The 20,133-nt window shown below is 34.8% G+C and overlaps 2 protein-coding genes across 5 annotated transcripts; one reads left to right on the top strand and one right to left on the bottom strand.

Annotated features, from left to right (window-relative positions):
* The first annotated feature begins 10,564 nt into the window (after positions 1-10,564).
* LOC132161642 (cytokinin dehydrogenase 1-like) lies at positions 10,565-13,080 on the top strand. The gene is made up of 5 exons (XM_059571803.2): positions 10,565-11,229; positions 11,493-11,620; positions 11,698-11,958; positions 12,047-12,309; positions 12,403-13,080. Exons 1-5 carry the CDS (start codon positions 10,566-10,568, stop codon positions 12,722-12,724), a joined length of 1,638 nt encoding a protein of 545 aa, XP_059427786.1. The 5' UTR covers position 10,565; the 3' UTR covers positions 12,725-13,080.
* LOC132161643 (uncharacterized) lies at positions 12,982-19,888 on the bottom strand. Of its 4 annotated transcripts, none has more exons than XM_059571804.2 (3): positions 19,793-19,888; positions 15,513-15,634; positions 12,982-13,667 (listed from the first exon to the last, which is right to left on the bottom strand). In XM_059571804.2, exons 2-3 carry the CDS (start codon positions 15,541-15,543, stop codon positions 13,249-13,251), a joined length of 450 nt encoding a protein of 149 aa, XP_059427787.1. In that variant the 5' UTR covers positions 15,544-15,634; positions 19,793-19,888; the 3' UTR covers positions 12,982-13,248. The 4 variants fall into 4 exon arrangements, with proteins under 4 accessions (XP_059427787.1, XP_059427788.1, XP_059427790.1 ...); XM_059571805.2 differs by having other exon boundaries at positions 12,982-13,714; XM_059571807.2 differs by having other exon boundaries at positions 12,982-13,596; positions 19,793-19,887.
* Between the last annotated feature and the right edge of the window lie 245 nt (positions 19,889-20,133).

Here is a 20,133-nt window from a genome sequence, read left to right on the forward strand (position 1 = left end):
CCTTATTTATCTCACCCGGTTTTTAGAAAATAATATCCATCTAAGACTATAAGAACACCTAGCATTTCCCTTTGCCTCCCTGCCTTCCCCATTTGGGCCATTCCCACCAAAATAAAAAGAAAAGAAAGTAAAAGCCAACTTAAAGATGAATCTAGTTTGTTTGGCAATGCTTTTTTTTTTTTTTTTTTTTCTAAAAAAAAAAAAAAAAATTAGCAAACACGTAAATACATCAACAAAGAACTCAAAACACAAAACTTAAATTAACGATAACTTCTAGAGAATACATAATCGCATACATGAAGATCTACAAAAGGTTTGTGATTACCAATGAACAAGCAGTTTTAAGATTGATAATGGATCTCAACCACAGTAGTTTTGATACACATGAATACCATGGGCCATGATTAATTCGATCTCCTAATAAAGATTTGTCCTAAAACTTATGATTAATTAGTGACAATGGCATTATACTGCGTTTTGCTTTCTTTTCAGCAGTGATGATATATACATATACAATCATCATTTGTGGGAAAAAAAAGGTTTAGCAAATGTTGATGAATAGCACATATAAATACAATACAATGAACCACTAACTCATGATATTGACGGTTCTGGTGAGTTGGTCCAGCATACTAGGCCAATTACTTAATTATTGTTTTGAAATGACTCAACAAAGACCAAATAATGGAATATATCAACTGTCTCTTGAAACCGTTGGCCATTTTGTCAAGTGACTTAGACAGCATCATGACTCCTTCAATGCTTCGATCAGCTCGCTGCGACGGATCCAGATTCTCAGCAATTAGCTGTTTAGATCACTAACAATTCAGATTGTAAACTGCAACACATAAGCGATTGATTTCTCTTATTATTTATGCCTTTTCTTTGGACAGGGGTCTGTCTACAAGAGGGACTCTTTTGCCGAACGAGAGGATCAAGCCGTCCTGCTCGTACACGGCGGCTCTCCTCTCACGACTCCTTTACAATTTTTCTTGTCCCTCCTTTTTAGGCAGAAGATTCTAGGGGACCTGTATACGAAAATTAGAGCCTCATATTTTCTTTTCCTTTTTTGTTGGCATGATAATCCCAACGATGTTATTGAAGTCTCCAGTATGGACCCCATATATCATTAGCTCCTCCTATGTCTTGTTTATCTTATTATTCTTTGACTTACTACACTATAGCACAATTCTTTTTCTTGCATGATCAAATGTCATGCTTACAACCTTTGTCCTACGTTTGCAGTGTCTATAATTTGGAATTTGAAATCTAAAATAAGTACAAAATAATTTCTAAAAGAAAGAATGGCTTTGATGAAAATCAGATTGCCTGTCCTTTTTTTGTTAATTTCTTTGCATTTTTCCTCTCTTTTTTTTTTTTTTTTTGGTGCTAAAATTTATAGTGCATTACTCTTTATAATAGTCATAATCATGCATGTTTATGGGATTTAATTATTTTCATGAATGGAATTAAAAAAAAAAAAAGAAAAAAGAAAAAACAACTCAACAGAAGTAGCCGACTGAAAGGAGACTGACGGGGTGCCATGATCGAAATTGTAAAGCAACCTTGGCCTCAAATTCCATTAAGAGGCCAATAGAAAACCATATCTTTGATTAGGCAAATGATGTTAATACGATGATGATTCCCTTGTCTAGTCATTTTGATTGTACGTTTGTATTTTACTGAAAGGTTGTGAGATGTCCTGTCTCTTCCAAGTCCAATGCATCTATATCGATCCCAAACTTGCTTGGTATATTAGATCAATGATTTTGTTTGTTTTGAACACGATAACGACATTAAGGTGCATGCGCATGATTCTGTAATTTCTTAGGTCAAAAGTACTGAGCGATCATAACAAAGAACGAATATGAAGTTGTGTTAGCTAGTGGAAACAATTACCAAACAAAAATCACATTAAGATCATGAGCGTGATCCTGTAATTTCGTAGGGCAAAAGCATGCGATAATGACAAACAGTGACAAAGGAAAGGGGTGGCCGATATAGGCCATGGCCACCCCCCAACTCATAAGGTAATTTTTTTTTTTTTTTTGCATATTGGCCTCTATCAATACAATTTATTGGTCTTTGGCCCCTACCCAAACTAAACTTTGTCTCCGTTCCTGATAACAAAGATCGAATATAAAGTTCTACTTGCTAGTAGAAACAAGTACCAAGTTCTGAAGTCAGATTCTTTGATTATGTGTTTGTTAAAGCACCACTTGTTTCAAAAATTTAAGCTTATAGAAATGCATGAATAAATTTAATAATTTAATTTATATTTTAACCGTATTAACTATTTATTAAATGATTACCATGAATCACGACTCAATACAAAATCCTTTCCTCGGCCGTTAAGGTGGAAAAATGAATTTGAATTGTGCCACGTCGCCAAACATATGTATTAAAAGGAACACTAGCTCTGACCAGCTCTTTTGGGGACCCATACAAGTTGCTCGCACTCAACTTCATTTCCTGTCAAATACATATTCTTCTTAAGTTCAAAGAAGTTTATGGGGACACAACATAAAGCTGAGAGAAGAGCAGGCAATAAAATGTAATGGTAGTTGCAAAACTTATAAAAAAGGAATGAGATACACATATAAGCTCATAGTTACTTATCCAAGCAATACGAAATGGTGAAAATGCCTAAACAGTATGAATAAATTAGGAAAAGATAAGCGACACCACTCAACTACAGAGGAAAAATCTTCTATCTTTCTCTCTCTCTCTCTCTCTCATTTGTCATCAATATTTGAACTACTGTTTGAGCCTTAATTAAGACTCTATTTTATCAAGAAACTGATAATCATTCATAGTATTTTATTCTAGTTCTAATAAATAAATAAAAAAGTAGTTTTACTCATATAATTTAAATGTTGTGTTACTCGTGGATCTTTGAAAATGAGATTTGATTAAGCAATAAATTTAATTATTTAATTAATATTCTAACAAAATAATTAAATCCTATATATAAGCATTTAATTAACTGCATAAAAGAGGTCTTTCAAAAGCCCATTGAAGCTCCTTCTGCTTCTTCTGCAAATTAACACAGCAAGCATTAATTAATTAAAGGGTACTCAGGAAGAATCATATACGTAACATACATATACTTAATTACTCCTTAATTATAATTAAGTTGCTCATTAGTTTTGTTTAGTAATTAATTAAAAGGAAGCCATGTTAATTGGAGTTGAAGAAGAAGGGTAAAATAAAGAAGAGACAAGAAGACAAGACAAGAATGGAATGTAAAAGAAAGAGGGAACACGATAAGAAACACAATAGGGGTTCATTTCTAATCTATAAAGGGCTTGGGACATGTAGTGTAGTATGTACATCACCTAACCACCTTTCTATCCTAGGCATCTGTCTTTACTCCTTATTTTGCAGCATGATGTTGACTAGGAATGCAACCAAAATGACGTGGCTCATCATTCATTGCCCTTTTAATATTACTAGTCTTTTCTTTCTTTTTTATTTTTTTATTTATTTTTTATTTTTATTTTTTGAACAAACATTTATTTATATACATATATATTATAATCTTGTAAAAAGATTACAACATGATATATATGTTTGGCACGCCAAGGTGCTCTAAAGCCAAGATGTTTACCAAAAACATGAAGTCAATAACAAGTGAGAGCTAGGGTCAAAACATGAAGACGATATGGGGTTTTGTTGTAGTATTGAAGCTTCTCTTTTTCTTTTTTGTTTTTGTACTATTTTTTATCGATTTTATTATTATTATTATAATTTATTTCTGCTGGTTACGTTGTTTCTTGGGAAGTAATTAAAAATTATAATAGTTATCGAATAACAACTAGAAAATAGTGTATAGTATGCATGCAATCAATTGACTTAGATCTCGTTTTGATTGTTTTGGTTTAAGTTTTCTTTTATTTTGGTTGTTTTGCCTTAACTTACATGCCCCGATACACATATGATAATGTTGTGAAATCATCAATTGGCTTTAAAAGTTTAGAACCCCATTTTATTTTCACAAAAACTTAGTTAAGTTAGAAAAACGTAAAGAGACTAAGATTGAGTTTTTCTTTTGGCATGGGTTTTAACTTCTTATAATAGGGTCATATGAATCAAACTTAATAATATCTTGGCATTAATTTAATATATATATATATATAAGCTTTTAGAAGAGGGGAAGGGGATATATTAGAATCTTTTAGAAAAGGGGAAGGGGACCCTAGAAACCTCTCCCTTGGTTTGTCTCTGTCGACAAGGAAGCTATATATAGTATTTTAATTGAAAATGGGAATCGTAAATTGAAGAGTCAGAATTCGAACTTAGAACTTATGTTATAATACCATATTACATCATCGATTATTCTAAAAAAAATTAAACCAATAAAATTTGATCATTTAATTAATGCCTACATCAACACTAATAACTAATAAAAAAACATTTCGCTATATATCTTCTCTAATATGTTTGTCAGAATACAAATAAATTATTATTAGTGATAGTCTTCTTTCAAGTGAATGAGGCTTAGGGTTACATAAAATATTACATATAGGTGTAAGACTTATAGGAATAAAAGATTATTCTGTCGGGTGCTGGAAAGGAAAAAGGAAAAGGCTATGAATGTTAGAGTCAGCATTTTCTAGCTATACTTGACTTAACTTGGTCCGATCCTTTTTTTCAACAAAATGGTCTCCTTCTAGAGAGCACATGAGAAGCATGTAAATAATTTATAATCTAAAAGCTTAATTTCTTGCTTCACATATTAGTTTATTTAATTCTTAGATTAAGACTCTTGAGTGGAATTTAAAGACCAAATCATAAGTTTTGGAAAATTTTACCACCACGGTAAGAAAAGAGGTTTGCTTATGACCACTAAATTGATGATAATCAAGTTCACCTTTATGAGACCATAGGGACTCCATGATAACCCATATGAAATATAAAAATGAAAAGTGCTTAGAATGTTATGGCTTGGCTTTTATTACGATCACTTACAAACTCATATTTACTGTGTCGATCACAATCAAATAAAATAAGATAAAAAAAATTAGTGGTTGACGTAGTAAATGTCACGTGAACTATTACATTAGTTTGTAAAGAATTTGTAGTTAAAACTGTAGTACTGTAACGACACTTCATAAAAATTGAAGATGCAAAAAGTGAGAATAGTTAAGAGACAATTTTTGGCATCAAATGTCTAGATGCATTTGCGCTTTAAGATCAATGTATGGTTGAAGCACCATACACATAGGCTTTGTTTGATCATAATGCTCTATATTTATCCTTTTTGTTTTCTTTTTCAAAATAAAAACATTAACAAACGTCCAAAGAAAATTACAAAACATTCGTAAAGCACTCCAAACTGCTTTTACTTCTATACGATGTAATGACACTTTTGTGACCAATTCTGCACATAGGTTTGCCATTATTTGTTGGATAGAATCTAATGCACTATGGTTACTTATTTTGGATTTGTAATGAGTATATTATGTGTGGTGCATATCAAAAATGAGTAATGTTTCCTCTATATATGCAATCCAAACTCACCCTCATTTGGATTTTCCCAATATTGGAGAGAACTATTTGATATCTTAGAAAGCTAAGATTTCCTTTTTCTTTTTTCGTTTTTGTGGAATAAACTTTTTTCACGGCTTTTATGAAGAAAAAAAAGTATTAAAAATATTAATTAAATAATTAAATTCATTTTTTATTTATGAACTTGAACTTTTGGAACTAGTAATTATTTAACACGGTATCAGAGCATGAAATCATGAGTGCAAACCTATAGTTTATCTTACGTGTAAGATGAAATAATAAAATATTAATTAAATAAATAAATTCACGGATAAGGAGACCGATGATAACTTTCAACAAAAGATTGTTTTTTTCTCAAAAGACTTTGTAATATTAAAATATAAAAAGGAATCATTTTGCCGAGTCCTTGCTTGGATTTTGGACCCCATGGTCATTCTAGTTTTAATAAGATTAGCCTTTTGGCTTTAAATCTTTGTTTAGATTTTGGTTAGCAGGATAAAATAATTCATGATTGCGAAATTGAAAGCAAAAATTGTCTACGTGAAGGTGCTCTTCTTTTTTTTATTTTCACTATTTTTTATTTTTGTCTTTTTCTCCGTACGGAAAAAAGTAGGAATATTTGAAAGGTTTGTAACCCTATGCACTAGCAAGAGAAATCCATGTGTGCACCGACTGTAATCCAAATAGGGAGCCATGAAATAGCCAATCAAAACCAAACAACCTAAGAAAAATTAAAAGAATACCATAATATTAGCCACTAAATTCTATGGGGTTGGCGTAAAACCATTGTATAACCCGACAACTTCTAAACTGCTTCGTATTGAATCCCTTCTTAAGTCACGTTAAGAATGGTTTTAAGATTCTCGGCATCAGGCAGTAGGCATGATGGGGATCGTGGGGTATAAAGAATATTTGTAGTAGAAAATTTCTAATAAAAATATAATATGTGGTTGACGGTTAATTATGACAAAATATGTTATAAAGTGCGGCAAATATAAGGTAAAAGGGGACTTTCGCCTCCTTCCTTCCATCCCTATCTTACTTTCTATACGATTATTCACTTTGATTTATATTGACTTAAGCTTCGGAGCTGTCTCCACTGGCCCACACCAGCAAAGTCTTTTGCTAATTTCTTCTCTCCTTGCAAGCACTTCCGATAATTACCTCGTCACGCAGTCGACTGTTCTAACAAATTGAATACGTGACAGTTCATATAACATTTATCACTTCAACGACTAAACAATTAAATTTATCGATCAAATTTTATTACTTTAATTTTTAATCCATATAACATTACGTGACTCATGTAGATTTACATGTAATTTTATAAAGAAGTAATAATACCCCAAGTATTTTCTTAGTTCAAGCTGACGTTATCTGGCTAAGTGATCGATGGCAAAGACTATAATGTTAAGTCTTCACACATGCATACCCCTGATTATTTTCTTTTTCTTTTTTTTTTCTTTCTTTTTTTTTTCTTTTCTCTAAGTAGGCAGAGGCAAGAGCCATTTGCTCTCCCAAAAATCTAAAAGAAAAAACCCCTCTTGGCTCCCCAAAAAAATCTACCAATTATTGCTCCTACCTAAAATATAGAAAAGACTTCCTTGACGGAATAATGCTATATATCATGTCATCACCTCCCCCTAAGAAAATGAAATACCTCTTGGTGCTTAAATAATCTGGAAAAAAAAAAAAAAAAAAATTCTCTAATGCCCCCCACCACCCATCACCAAACCCCCCACCCACCTCCGAACCCTTGACATCAAAGTTTTCAAAATCAACCAAGACGATGACTTCGGTGGTTTTGTCGATGAATTTGTTAATGGGTATTTTGTCTATAAAACATTTTGTTAAGAGAAGAAAAATTATTTAGTATGAATGCTATTTTATTTTTTGGTGTTTCAAGCTTACGTGTTTGCGTCCTATTAAAGGATGCAAAACACTCAACTTAAACCACGACTTGATTAAACACTTCATCAAACAAAAAATTAAAAATCTTCTAAAAATCTTTAACAAGCGGAGCCAATGAATACACACCACATAGTTCTAGGGTTGAAAAATGACACAGATGTCACTGGACATTTTCACCTCCCATCATGCTCACTGCATTTTCAATTTCTTTAGTTTTGCAAAATTATTTTCCGAATTTCATATTCTATAGGGTGTCAATTTATCTAATTTTCTAGTAGCTGGAAATTATTTCTCAAAAAAAAAAAAGAACAGCAATATTTTCTTGTCGAAAAAAGGTTTTCTCTTTGTACCTGACAAAAGAAGAAAAATAAATAAATAAAAGAAGAGATTTGATATGAGAATTTTAATGAAATTCTTACAAAGTCAGAGGAAACTTCGTCTTCCAAAAGTATAAGAAATTGTGAATTTAGTTATTTAATCGATATTCGAACATCGTTTAACAACTCAACATAAGAGAATCGACTCTTTCGCTCTCCGGATGACAAATAAATATAAAAACTAAATGAGATTTTAAATACTTTTTTGTAAAATATAAAACAGGAAAAAAAAAAAAAATCTCTCTCATTATCACACCATACTCTTAAGTCTTGATATTAGACCAAGAATTTGTATGATGGGTACTCCGCAACCACCCTGCTCTTAATATTAGACCAAGATCAAAATGAAATTAGGTTTGTCTCTTTGCAATCTGAGGGGAAACGTAAGCTATCAGAATTGACTATTGAGAGTGGTTGATAAATGAAACCCTAATCTATCAAGATTTAATTTTTGTTTTTTTTTCTTTTTTTCTCACGACCTTCTATGATTTATAAAGTTATTAAAAAAAAAAAAGTAGACGTATAATTATTTTACAACTTGTTGACACGTGAAAGCGAATGGGTATCATAAGTCCTAGTCCTAGATATATAAGGCGTGATACGAAAGCTTATATGTGGACACGCGTATTCTTATGGCCTAACATTGCCAAAGCAAATAGTACGCGTATCTAAGCCCCAATAATTGCAACAATGTCACAATGCACATGATTAAGAGAGACAAGAAAATATCAGAAAGAGACGACCAAGACATTTAATATATGAAACATTATATTACAAAGGCATAAACATTACAATACATGTATGTATATATGTGTGTGTTTTCATCACTAATAAGCTTTTCAATATCATATAGCTTTGATATGATGGATTTGTTGTGGATTATAATATATAAAATGCGAAATAAATAATGCAGAAACAGAAAGAGCTGGAGAATGAAAATGGGTGTTTTCTGGTCACCCAACTAGAAAAGTAAAAGTGGTGATAATTCGCAGCATAGTAGTTTGTTAGGCAGGAAAATGCAGTGCAAGAACAAGTATCAAAAGGGGAATCATTTTAGGGTTGCCCCACTGCTGGGATCTAAGACTTCAAAGCCAATCTAGCTCTTAGGTTAAACACCAAAAGACCTTTTTAGTGTTTCCACCATTCAAACTGTCTTTTACCTTTGCCATTCTCCCTCTACAGAGATCCAAGAACCACCCCCCCCCCCCCCCAGGGACCCCCACTTTCCCATTACAAGCAATGGATACTACTGCGAAGTGGAGACACTTATTTGACTCATGGATGCACAAAGCTTGATATTTATTGGGTAAAACAGCAAGCACAGGAGGAACCCCAAAAAAAAAAAAAAAAAAAAAAGTCACCTTTTTTCTCACTTGGTGAAAAAAGAAGCAGATTGAATGGAGATTTCATGGCTTTTTTAAGGTCAAAAGCCACCAACCAAGCAAGTTGTTATCTCAAAGGAACTTTTCTACAGTCATAAGATTATATAAAGGTCCTCTGAAGAAAGTACACAGACCTACCTTTCACTTAATGGAACATAGATGACAGGGTTGGTACCTCGGAGTCAAGGTCATGACAGCCCTCTCCTCCACCCGGCAGCCCCCCACTTCTCTCATCCCCAACCTTATGGGGTTCACGTGCTTCAGGACCCACACCTAATATCATAATGTGAACGTCAACATGAGAACACAAATCAGTCATGTTTATAAAGGTTAAAATCTCAACTCCATCACAAAGATTTACCTTTAATTTACATCACATCTAAGCAGGCAAAGAATTTTATCGTCATTGATTTACTTCATCAGTGCCCTTCCAATCAAAGTTACTGACTCATCGTTTTGGTTTCTCTATTAAACTTACATTTGTCCTTGGAGACTTGGAGCATGCGATTCTCACGTAAATTTTTACATATTCTAGGGATAAATGTGTTTATTGAAAAATTCTCTCAAACCCAGTTTTGAGAAGAGCTTTCTCCTCCTCAATTTAATATAATATTGAAGTACATGGCTGATACACACCAAAATAGATCAAAATTTTGAGCTCTTAACAGAGTTGATAGCCATGAATCAAATAGTGGATTTCCTTAATACTGGAAGATGGCAGGCATTTGAGTGGTACTTGAAATTATTGAAGGCTGCTCAAGGAGAGAAACCTATACCACAAACCACACACTTCCCAAGAACTCCCACTGCAGTGGGACCCAATAATCTGTCACACTTGGCTGTAACAGCATGCAACTTAGTAGGGGCCGGCCCGCCGATCACTCCACGATCAGAAAATTGAATCCCATTGCAACAAAACGTATATATGAAGGCTTTGGGCATCTTTGTGTACTATTCATTGCTTGAAATAGCAAGCCATATGCTCCAGAAATGGTAAGGAAAAAAGGTAGAAAAATGTGGTTCTAACGTAACTGAGCAGAAAGTGGCCTCAAGACGTGAAATCTTCACTTTCATCACAACATCCACTTTGGAACACAAAAAAAGCGAACCCAAAAATAAATAAATAAATAAACAAATAAACAAATAAAATCCTAAAACCACACACACTTACAGAATACAACATGGAAGACGGTCTATATACAGATTCATCACTGAATGTGTGTTTTGACTATGCCGCCCAAAAACCTCCTCTTTAAATTCTTTTCTCTGCCTTTCATTTCCTAAGCCTTTTCCTCACCTCTCCTTTTGCTTTACCTCAGCACACTGAGCAATCTCTCTCTCTCTCTCTCCCTCTCTCTCCCCCCAAACATATCCTCAGAAAAATATGAAGTTACCACCTTTGAGCTTCCTCAAGCAAAACAATATATGCCTCAAGATTATTATGATTGTATTCTTGAGCTGTACACCTGATAGAATCATCAATCTTTGTTCAAACCACTCTTTTGCCAACCCAACGTCTCCACAACTCTTAAACTCTACCAATACTTTGTCATCACTGGAAACAGATGGCCTAGATGGGTACTTCAGTTTTGAGAACAATCAACATGCAGCCAAGGACTTTGGCAACATATATCATTTCCTCCCATCAGCAGTCCTATATCCAAAATCCGTGCCCGATATTTCCACCACGATAAGGCATATTTTCGACATGGGCTCTGCTTCAGAGCTAACAGTTGCTGCTAGAGGCCATGGTCACTCCCTCCAGGGTCAAGCTCAAGCCCATCAGGGCATAGTTATTAACATGGAATCACTTCAGGGACTAGAAATGCAAGTTCACACTGGGGAGATGCCTTATGTGGACGTTTCAGGTGGTGAGCTGTGGATAAATATTCTGCATGAGACTCTTAAACATGGGCTGGCACCCAAATCTTGGACAGATTACCTTCATCTCACTGTTGGGGGAACTCTTTCAAATGCTGGAATCAGCGGGCAGGCATTCCGCCATGGACCCCAGATCAACAACGTCTACCAGCTGGAGATTGTCACAGGTATGTCCATTCAAACCACAGATCACTACTAAAGGACCTGAGACTGCATTTCACTAAAAGGTCAAGGGTACTCTAGTAAGTTCAGAATTTTGATTCTTGTTGAAAATTGACAATAATATCCCTCCACTGTCCACACACAATAATGAGATGCTTTCAGTCATCAACCTTAAGTGAAGATGCCATACTCAACCATAACTTGCCGCAAGTTTGAATATCATAACCATGAAAGGCACAACTGATATAGACAGAGATTTTGATTGCAGGAAAGGGAGAAGTGGTTACCTGCTCGGCGAAGCAAAATGCTGATCTCTTCTATGCTGTTCTTGGTGGGCTTGGACAATTTGGCATCATCACCCAAGCTAGAATTTCTCTTGAACCAGCACCAAAGATGGTAAGAATACATCCATTTTCTGTGAACTACTCTATAAACGCAGCTTTTTTTATAACAAAATCATCTACTCTGGACAGGCGAAATGGATTAGAGTGCTCTACTCGGAATTCTCCATATTTTCCCATGATCAAGAGAACTTGATCTCATCTGAGAATTCATTTGACTACATCGAAGGGTTCGTAATAATAAATAGAACTGGCCTTCTTAATAACTGGAGAACTTCTTTCAGTCCTAAGGATCCACTTCAAGCCAATCAATTCAATTCAGATGGAAGAACTCTGTACTGTCTTGAAATGGTCAAATACTTCAACCCAGATGAGGCTAAAGCTATGAATCAGGTGAGACTAAGAAATTGTATGTTAGTAAATATGTAGAGTGTGCAGTACTTAACCAAAATTTGCTTTTAACCTCTGTATTCAAATGCAGAGCATCGAGAACTTATTGTCTCAATTGAGTTATATCCCATCCACACTCTTCCAGTCAGAAGTTTCCTATGTGGAATTTCTGGATAGAGTACATGTGTCTGAGAAAAAACTGCAAGCAAAAGGTTTATGGGAAGTTCCTCATCCATGGCTGAATCTTCTCATCCCCAAGAGCAGAATTTCTGAGTTTGCTGAGGTCGTCTTTGGCAACATTCTTGCAGACACAAGCAACGGTCCTATCCTCATCTACCCAGTCAACCAATCCAAGTACTAACTTAATAACTCTAATTATTGCAATTATTTCTAGCAAACTCAGATTTCATAATCTCAACCTGAATTTCCACTATTTATGTGTTGTAGGTGGAACAATAGAACATCTTTAGTTACCCCAGATGAAGATGTTTTCTATCTAGTGGCATTCTTATCCTCTGCAATGCCATCTTCCACAGGAAGAGATGGCTTAGGACACATTTTAACACAAAACAAAAGGATTCTAGACTTCTGTGCCACAGCCCAACTGGGAATGAAGCAATATCTGCCCCAATACAATAAACAAGAAGAGTGGCGAGCTCACTTTGGCTCTCAGTGGGAAATATTTGTACAGAGGAAATCAGCCTATGACCCTTTGGCAATTCTGGCTCCTGGACAGAGGATCTTCCAAAAGGCAATACGCAACTCATGATGCATTGACGCTGGCCTCACAAATGAGCCACATCGTACAGAAAGGGCCTCAAAATAGTAAAATATGTCAAGTTATCATATACGTTTTTGGCTTTCAATAACAATTGTAAGCATAACAAGAAGGCTGTGGGCCATTTGAAACCTTTGTTGGGAACTCTGTAGGAAATTAAAAATGTAAAGAGAACATCGCACTATGAAATAGATGTAACTCTGGTAGGAAATTAAAAAATGCAAGGAGAACATTGCACCATTATGAAATAGATGTAAGCCATCAGCCTCACAGAGGAAGACTTTAAGCATATTAAACAGAGAGATATGTATAGTAACGTCATATTGGTTCCACATACAGATGACATCTCTTCCACGAAAATAACAGTGTGTGCTAAAGGGAAGATAAAGTGGCTCCTAAAAATAAACTCAGATCATGCACTAACATGTGGCTAACATACCTCAATATCTTACAAGCAAGTAGGTACTATGAGAAAAGTCAAGTGCAATAACTTGAGCATGGTGGTGACAACAAAACTATTTTGCTTCTGTAGCTTCAGTCCAGCCAAGACCCGGTCTGCATATATCCCCTTGTGGTTCTTCATAGTCTCGGGCATCACGGATAGTAGCTTCAAAGTCAGTAGAATCACTAGCGACAGGAAGAAAGCTACTTATATCATCCCTTGCTCCAAAGCCTCCAGCCCGTATAACATCATCAGTTGTAATGCAGGCCTCCATGTTAACTTCCCAAGAAGCCTCCATCTCTTCGGGAGGTGCATCTCTCAGAACAAGTTCTCCAACTTTCCACTCAGCCCTGTTAACTTGTGCAGGATTTACTGGAGGGCTTAAAACCGGATTTAGAACGTCTTTGCCATCCATCTCACTCTGGTTGGATTGAGAAACTTCAGTCCCCAGAATGTTTTCATTCTCATTTGGTGCATTCAAAGCACGAACGACTTCAATTTGCCAAAAACAAAACACCAGCATGTGCTTGAAAGTAATTCTATTCACAAAGAAATGAAATGGGAACCACCAAACATACTTTATTCTACTAAACACATATGGTCAGAAATAAGGTTTAAAATTCAGAAGACTTCAGTGTCTGGAAGTAGGATTACAATGTCATAAGTCCATAAACATATTAAACCAAAACATCTGATAGGGCCATGGTTTGACATCAATTCTAGCATAAGTAATAGTAGCTTATTTGATTTAAAAGCAGTTTAGGTCTCTAAACAAACTGTGCACTTAACATTTTCATTAGAAAGAGTTTCAGGCAAAGGAGTGATTGGTAAAATTAGATGTTAATATTCATCTAAATACTTTGAATTGTGCGTAAAACCAGTTCCTAGTTTTACTAGTCCAACTATGATAAGAAAGAAAACAATAAATAACATAACACCTGAATTGGGCCAAAAATGCTACATGCACACTCCAAGTGAAATCCTAGGATTCCAAGTTTTGGCTCTTTTCCCTTTCAATAGATATCTTCTACTTTTGTAACCAAATTTTGTGATCTCACCTTTCTTGTAGTCAATTGTTTCTCATGTTCACTCTGTTAGAATTCATACCACAATAATTTCTTATATTTAACTTATAAATCAAGCACTCTCTATCATACATTTCTTCAATGCATACTATGGCAATATTAGTTAAAATTAAAAAGTCTATTTCTGTTCTATTTTCTGACTCAAGAGGGGTTTTGAGTTGCATATATATTTTTGACATCATAATTTCCATATGTTGGTCTTACTAGCTTGTCTTCAAATTTTAAAAGCTCCTTTAACATAAAGTTACCTTCAAAAAAAGTTTAACCACAAATTTTTGTTAGACATTAGAAAATCTTTTCTTGAAGTCCACTTAGGTTGGATTTTGGGTGGGTCTTTTTCTTTTTCTAGTTAGGTGTTTCCGCTTGTATACTTCCGGTATATGTAGAGACGCCTTACGCTTTTAATAAAACTTGATTATTACTTATCAAAAAAAAGTCAACTTAGGTTTTCCAAAAAGAAGGGGAAAGAAAGATAAAAGCAACTTCATTATGATTTCACGTTTTTCCTTCTCACTGTATATGGAAGCCGTCATTAATGAGTTGGCTTCAATTATCATAGCAATCTCAACAATAATCACTAAATGGTTATCAACTTTTGGTCCATCTTTCAAATTAAATAAAACACAGATCCACTTCACTCATCATTCAATGTGGTTGTCTTTCTTCACAACATTGAGACCGCCTTAATGAGTTAATGTCTCTCTTTTATTGACAATTAAGCATCCTGTTGGTGAATGAGTCACCACATAGAAAACTGTTCTTTCAAATACATTCAACTCTTATGGGTTTAGACTGACTAAAATGACAATTACGAAGAGGAATGACTAAAATCTAGACTTCAAAAGGGCAAAGCATTTTTAGCTCAAGTGCCTGTAAAAGTCAAGCACAAGATTTAAGGCACACCATGCCTCATGAAGGACATACATAATCAAATGCTTTAAAGACAGAACAATGGGCATGCTAAGTATACCATCTTTTACTGATGCCCTAAATTGTCCAAACATAAATATTTAACAGATTCAATCTCCTCTTTTCCAACTCTAACCATTATTTCAATCAATACAAGGTTCTTCATCGATATCTAAAAAGAATCCATGATTGCTCAATTTACAATTTAAATTCTAAAAGATCCTTCAACGAAATGCAACATACTGCAACAGATTCAAAGATTCGGAAAACAAAATGAAACAAGTTCCAATTATGGCCAAAAGCTTTTAAGTCAATAAATAAATAAATAAATATAAGCTATTACCATGCAAAGTTTCATCTGATTTGTACTCCATGAAAGATCAAAACTTGCAGAAAGAGAATAGAAGATTGGCTCCTGTAAGATTCTTTGCTTTCCTTGGCAATATGATCGTTCACAAAACCCTTCTGAATTGGTAGTGAGATACAAGATATTGTAAAATGAAACAATTATCCAGATATGAGTATAACCTCAAAGAAGCAAAAACATACAAAATTTCCACATACTTTTAATGTCATCAAATTGATTACAAAAACAAGACATTGCTGTCACATCAACTCAAAAGCACAAGCCCAGAAGAAAGCATTGCTAGATAAATATTAAAAATTATATTTAAACATAAAACATTTGTTGCATCGTGTTTTCCTTCATTGTTTTATTTGGTCAATTGGAGGAAATTGAAAGGTTATCAAGATACAGAAAGGTTATTTGCTTTAATTCAAAGAGGGGAATCAGAGAGCTCAAGCATGCAATTCCTTCCTGAATGAAACAAACAAGAAGTTTCCGGATACATTACTCTAGCTGACTTCACCTCCTGCAAGTTAGAACCAGCATAACTTTGGTACCTTTGGCTCATTTGCTTTTGCAACCACAGCCAGGGATGGAAATTTTAGAGGAACTTTAAACTATAGGAGTATTATGAGTATGGAATGATTGAAGATTTCAACTACATTTTCCTCTCCCCTCCTCTTGGGATGGCTTCATCTTGCCAACGCTCATCTTGGGATGGCAATTTCAGCTTTTGTGGGCACAACATTGAAGATTTAAACTACATTTTCCTCTCCCCTCCTTAGTGCAAGAGAATATAACATTTCTTATGTAATAAATGTATTCTTCTGTAGGTCTATAGAAACTGAGGAAAATATTTGCTGGATGGTTCAAGGCTTCAAAAGGAAGTCCCTTTTGAGCATGATTTGTAACTGTAGTTGTCTATAGAATTTGGAAAGAAAGGAACTCAATAATTTTTCAGGATAAAATTACAAATATCCATAACTTTTCTTATTTTAGAATTTTGTAATAATATGTAAAATGTAAGAGAATAAGAGAGAGGAAGAAACACAAGAATTTTGGGTAGGTTTGGCATTAGAGGCTTACGTCCACCACTTGGAAGTACCCCGTAGAGCTACAACTTGCTTTATTGACTTGATTATATTTGGCGGTCACTCAGACTGACTCAGACGAGTTGACTTAATAGCTAAAGAAAACCGAGTGACAACTGTTGGCGTGAAGAGGCGGCTAGAGAATGGGCTAGCATAATGGCCAAAGAAGATGCCGGTGGCTGTGGCCGGAGGACGGTGGTAATAACGGTTGAAGGACAGCTGTGACCTAGGGCCGGGCAGTGGCTGGGTCAGCGATGATGAGGTCCCCACTCATTTTTAGAAAGCTAAAATTAATAATTTGCCTGAAGTAGAAATATATATTTCTACCATTGATATCTTACATGTTTCAAAAGACCAATTTTTCATATTACTCGAATCACGACCTTCTAACATGCAGTACCAACCCACGGGTTTGGTTTTTGATATTATGCAGTTCTGTGGATTTAGGGGCTTTTTTGTTCAAGGGCATTAAAAATACAAATTTTTAAGGGCATTTTTTCATAAAGTTCCAATCACTACATTCTGATATAACTTGGCATATAGTGTCATAATCTTCTTATGCACTACAAACCCACAGTTGGGTTTTTGATAAATAAACACACTTGCAGGTTAGGCAGTTATGTGGATTTAGGTGCATTTTTTTCAAGGGCACTAAACATACAAATTCCCATTACATGAGAAGAGATATGTCAAATTATTTCACAATAACTATGAGCGATAGCTCCCCATATTGGACCTGGAGAAAGAATTAGCAATAAAATTATTGCTTGTCAGTAGTCCAGAGCACAAGATAAATCTTTAATCTAACAATTAACTGGCACCATTGGATTACAAATTCACTAACTTCTTATGCACATCCAGGCATGAAATATTTTTCAAGAGGAGTCGTAGAGATATAAAATTATTACTTGCATTGAAGTTTGTGAGAAGATTATGTAGACTAACTCCAACATAACAGTAATCTTCAATGGCTAATACTTGGATGTATCAAATTGCAAAAACTAAAAATGGTTCACCATGCTCAGTTTGCAACAAATCAGCCAAACAATAAACTGGTTTAACTAATATGTATAGAGGTCTATATATATAACGAACTGAGGAGATCCTCAAATTAAACGGGTTCATTATCCAGTTACAAACTTGGAGCTTATTCATACGACCTAGACTATACTCTGGCCCAAAAAATCACTTTCTTCAATTTAATCAGTAACAAGCCTCTGCTATGAACACGAAGTTCGCTCCCTGGTTTATCAAAGATACCCGAATAAATAATAATCGAAGGAGGTCATTTTCAGTCTTAAACCCTTAACAAATGTACTTGTCATTTTCAGTCTGTGCTTTTAATGAATTTGAACCAACTTTTAGATTGAGAACTGATAGAATACATAGAGTTTAGATGAACCACAGAGGAAAAGCTCTAAAATAATAATATCTAAATGTTCAAAGGCCAGTCCTGAGATACAAGGTAACCATTCAGCGGTTCAATTATGCTATTAGAGCAAATAAGGTCACTGTTATCTGAATTTTATTATAGTTATTATCTATAAAGAAGGCTGGCATCTCTTCATGTCAACCATCAGAAACTGATGCCTACTTTAACATTTTGAAAGAGAGATGGCAGGAAAAATCAAATGTTAAAAAAAAAAAAAAAAAAAAAAAGGAAGAAGAAGCAAGACCAAGATGGACATAATGGAAATGATTACAAGGTCAATAGAAAGATGCGGGGCACACGAATTAGTAGCTCCGTCAACGGCAAGAGGGAGATCGTGAAAGAAGGGGCTGCAATTAAAAATGAGGACTTGTGAACTAATGGAGCAAAGATGATGCTCCACTGAAAATTCTCGAGTTAGGCGTTGGAAGTTTTGAAGATGCTTGTGAACTAAGTGCCACAAGGAAGTAGGGGAAAAGTCTTTAATCTCTTCAAATGATTGATATTTTTCCAAATGCCGAAACACATTTTTGTGAAACTCCCAAACCCACTTCTTTTGAATGCCACTTCTACAATTTAATAACAGTTCACCATAATTTCAATTTATCCAACTTTGGTTTATCTATGCTACTTAGGAAATGAAAGAAGATTTGGACAAAAGAAACGAGCATGTTGTGTGAGTACATTTTGATAAATGTTATGACCAATTAAGTATATATATATATATATATTTTAAAAGTAATAAGATTTCATTAAAAGCGTAAGGCGCCTCCAAATACACAAAAAGTATAAAGAAAGTAAATATTTTATCTGCAATCATTAATTAATCACAGAAGTACATATAGCACATCTACGAGCCGAATGGTAAATGAACATAGAATGAGCTCTCAATCGGAGAACCTATTATTGCTCACATGGCCAAAATGAATTTCTCAATTAACCATGAGGGCCCTACAAATAACACCAGGAGTGAAAAAATATCAAGGGTGACGAGAAAGATTGGGAAACAACCGCATACTCATTGATTGGCTTTGCCCCAGTGACTTACATCCCAAACTGCCATTCACACAAAGTAAATTTTGAAACACTGGGCTTATCCTTTTTGTCTTTTTCCCTACCTTTCATGGGCCAGTAGGCTCATCCTGACCCCCTTTCCTCTATATCCTCAACTCTAGCGTAGTTACTATAGAATATCAGACGGCATCAGGAAAAAGAGTCACTGTTGGATTGCTATGACATTAACGTTATTTAACACCCATCTCTTTGAAATGAATAATACTTAAAATTGCAACACATATAGGACAGAAACACTCGCACATACACACAACAAAAACACCAAAGAATGTCAATTCGAAAACCCAGATTCTCAAACGTCAAACATGTAGAGTCAGCCAAAAAAAAATCACAAATTAAGATATAAAACCACGTCTATATAACTCTCTGTCATCCAAACGAAGCAATGCATATTACCAGCTCCATTTGGTTGCTGATAAACCATAGGAAAAGCAAAAGAAACCCATATATATAACAACATTACAAATGAGCCTAGTATTAGTAAAAAGCTTAAAGGAATAACAAAAACCACAGGAATCAAAACTTCAAAAAGCTTCTCTCTTTTTTTTTTTTTTTTTTCTTTCTTTTCTTTTTCATTTACTTATCTTGTATTTTCCCTCGTCTTCTCCGGAACCAAACAGAGATTAGAAACAAAACATATGCTAGGAACTTAATGGAGGGATAGATCATAGTAGAGTTCGTACCTTAGAGAAGAGAAGGGCAGTTGTCGTTCATTGCTTCAGCCCTGTATCCTTCTCTGCCACCTTTGTTATTTATTTTGAAGGCTTCTTTTCTTGTGTGTGTTTGTCGGGCTCCGTTTGTATGTATGCGTGAGTGGGATTCAGAGTTCAACGTGTCCGAGACTTTGCGGGACACTTGTTCAACCAGGTTGTCGGAAGTGACTTGCGTTTGTGCAACGCTGTTGGGCGATCATTGGTGGGCAGATTTAACGACACTTTCGAAAATTGGATAAGAAAATAGTTTGAAATTTTCTTATCCAAACTATTCCACAATATTGATGGTTCGGTCTTAAATCATTATAAAA

The sequence above is a fragment of the Corylus avellana genome, chromosome 10 (genome assembly GCF_965113065.1).
Source record: "Corylus avellana chromosome 10, dhCorAvel1.hap1.2, whole genome shotgun sequence".
Lineage (NCBI taxonomy): Eukaryota > Viridiplantae > Streptophyta > Magnoliopsida > Fagales > Betulaceae > Corylus > Corylus avellana.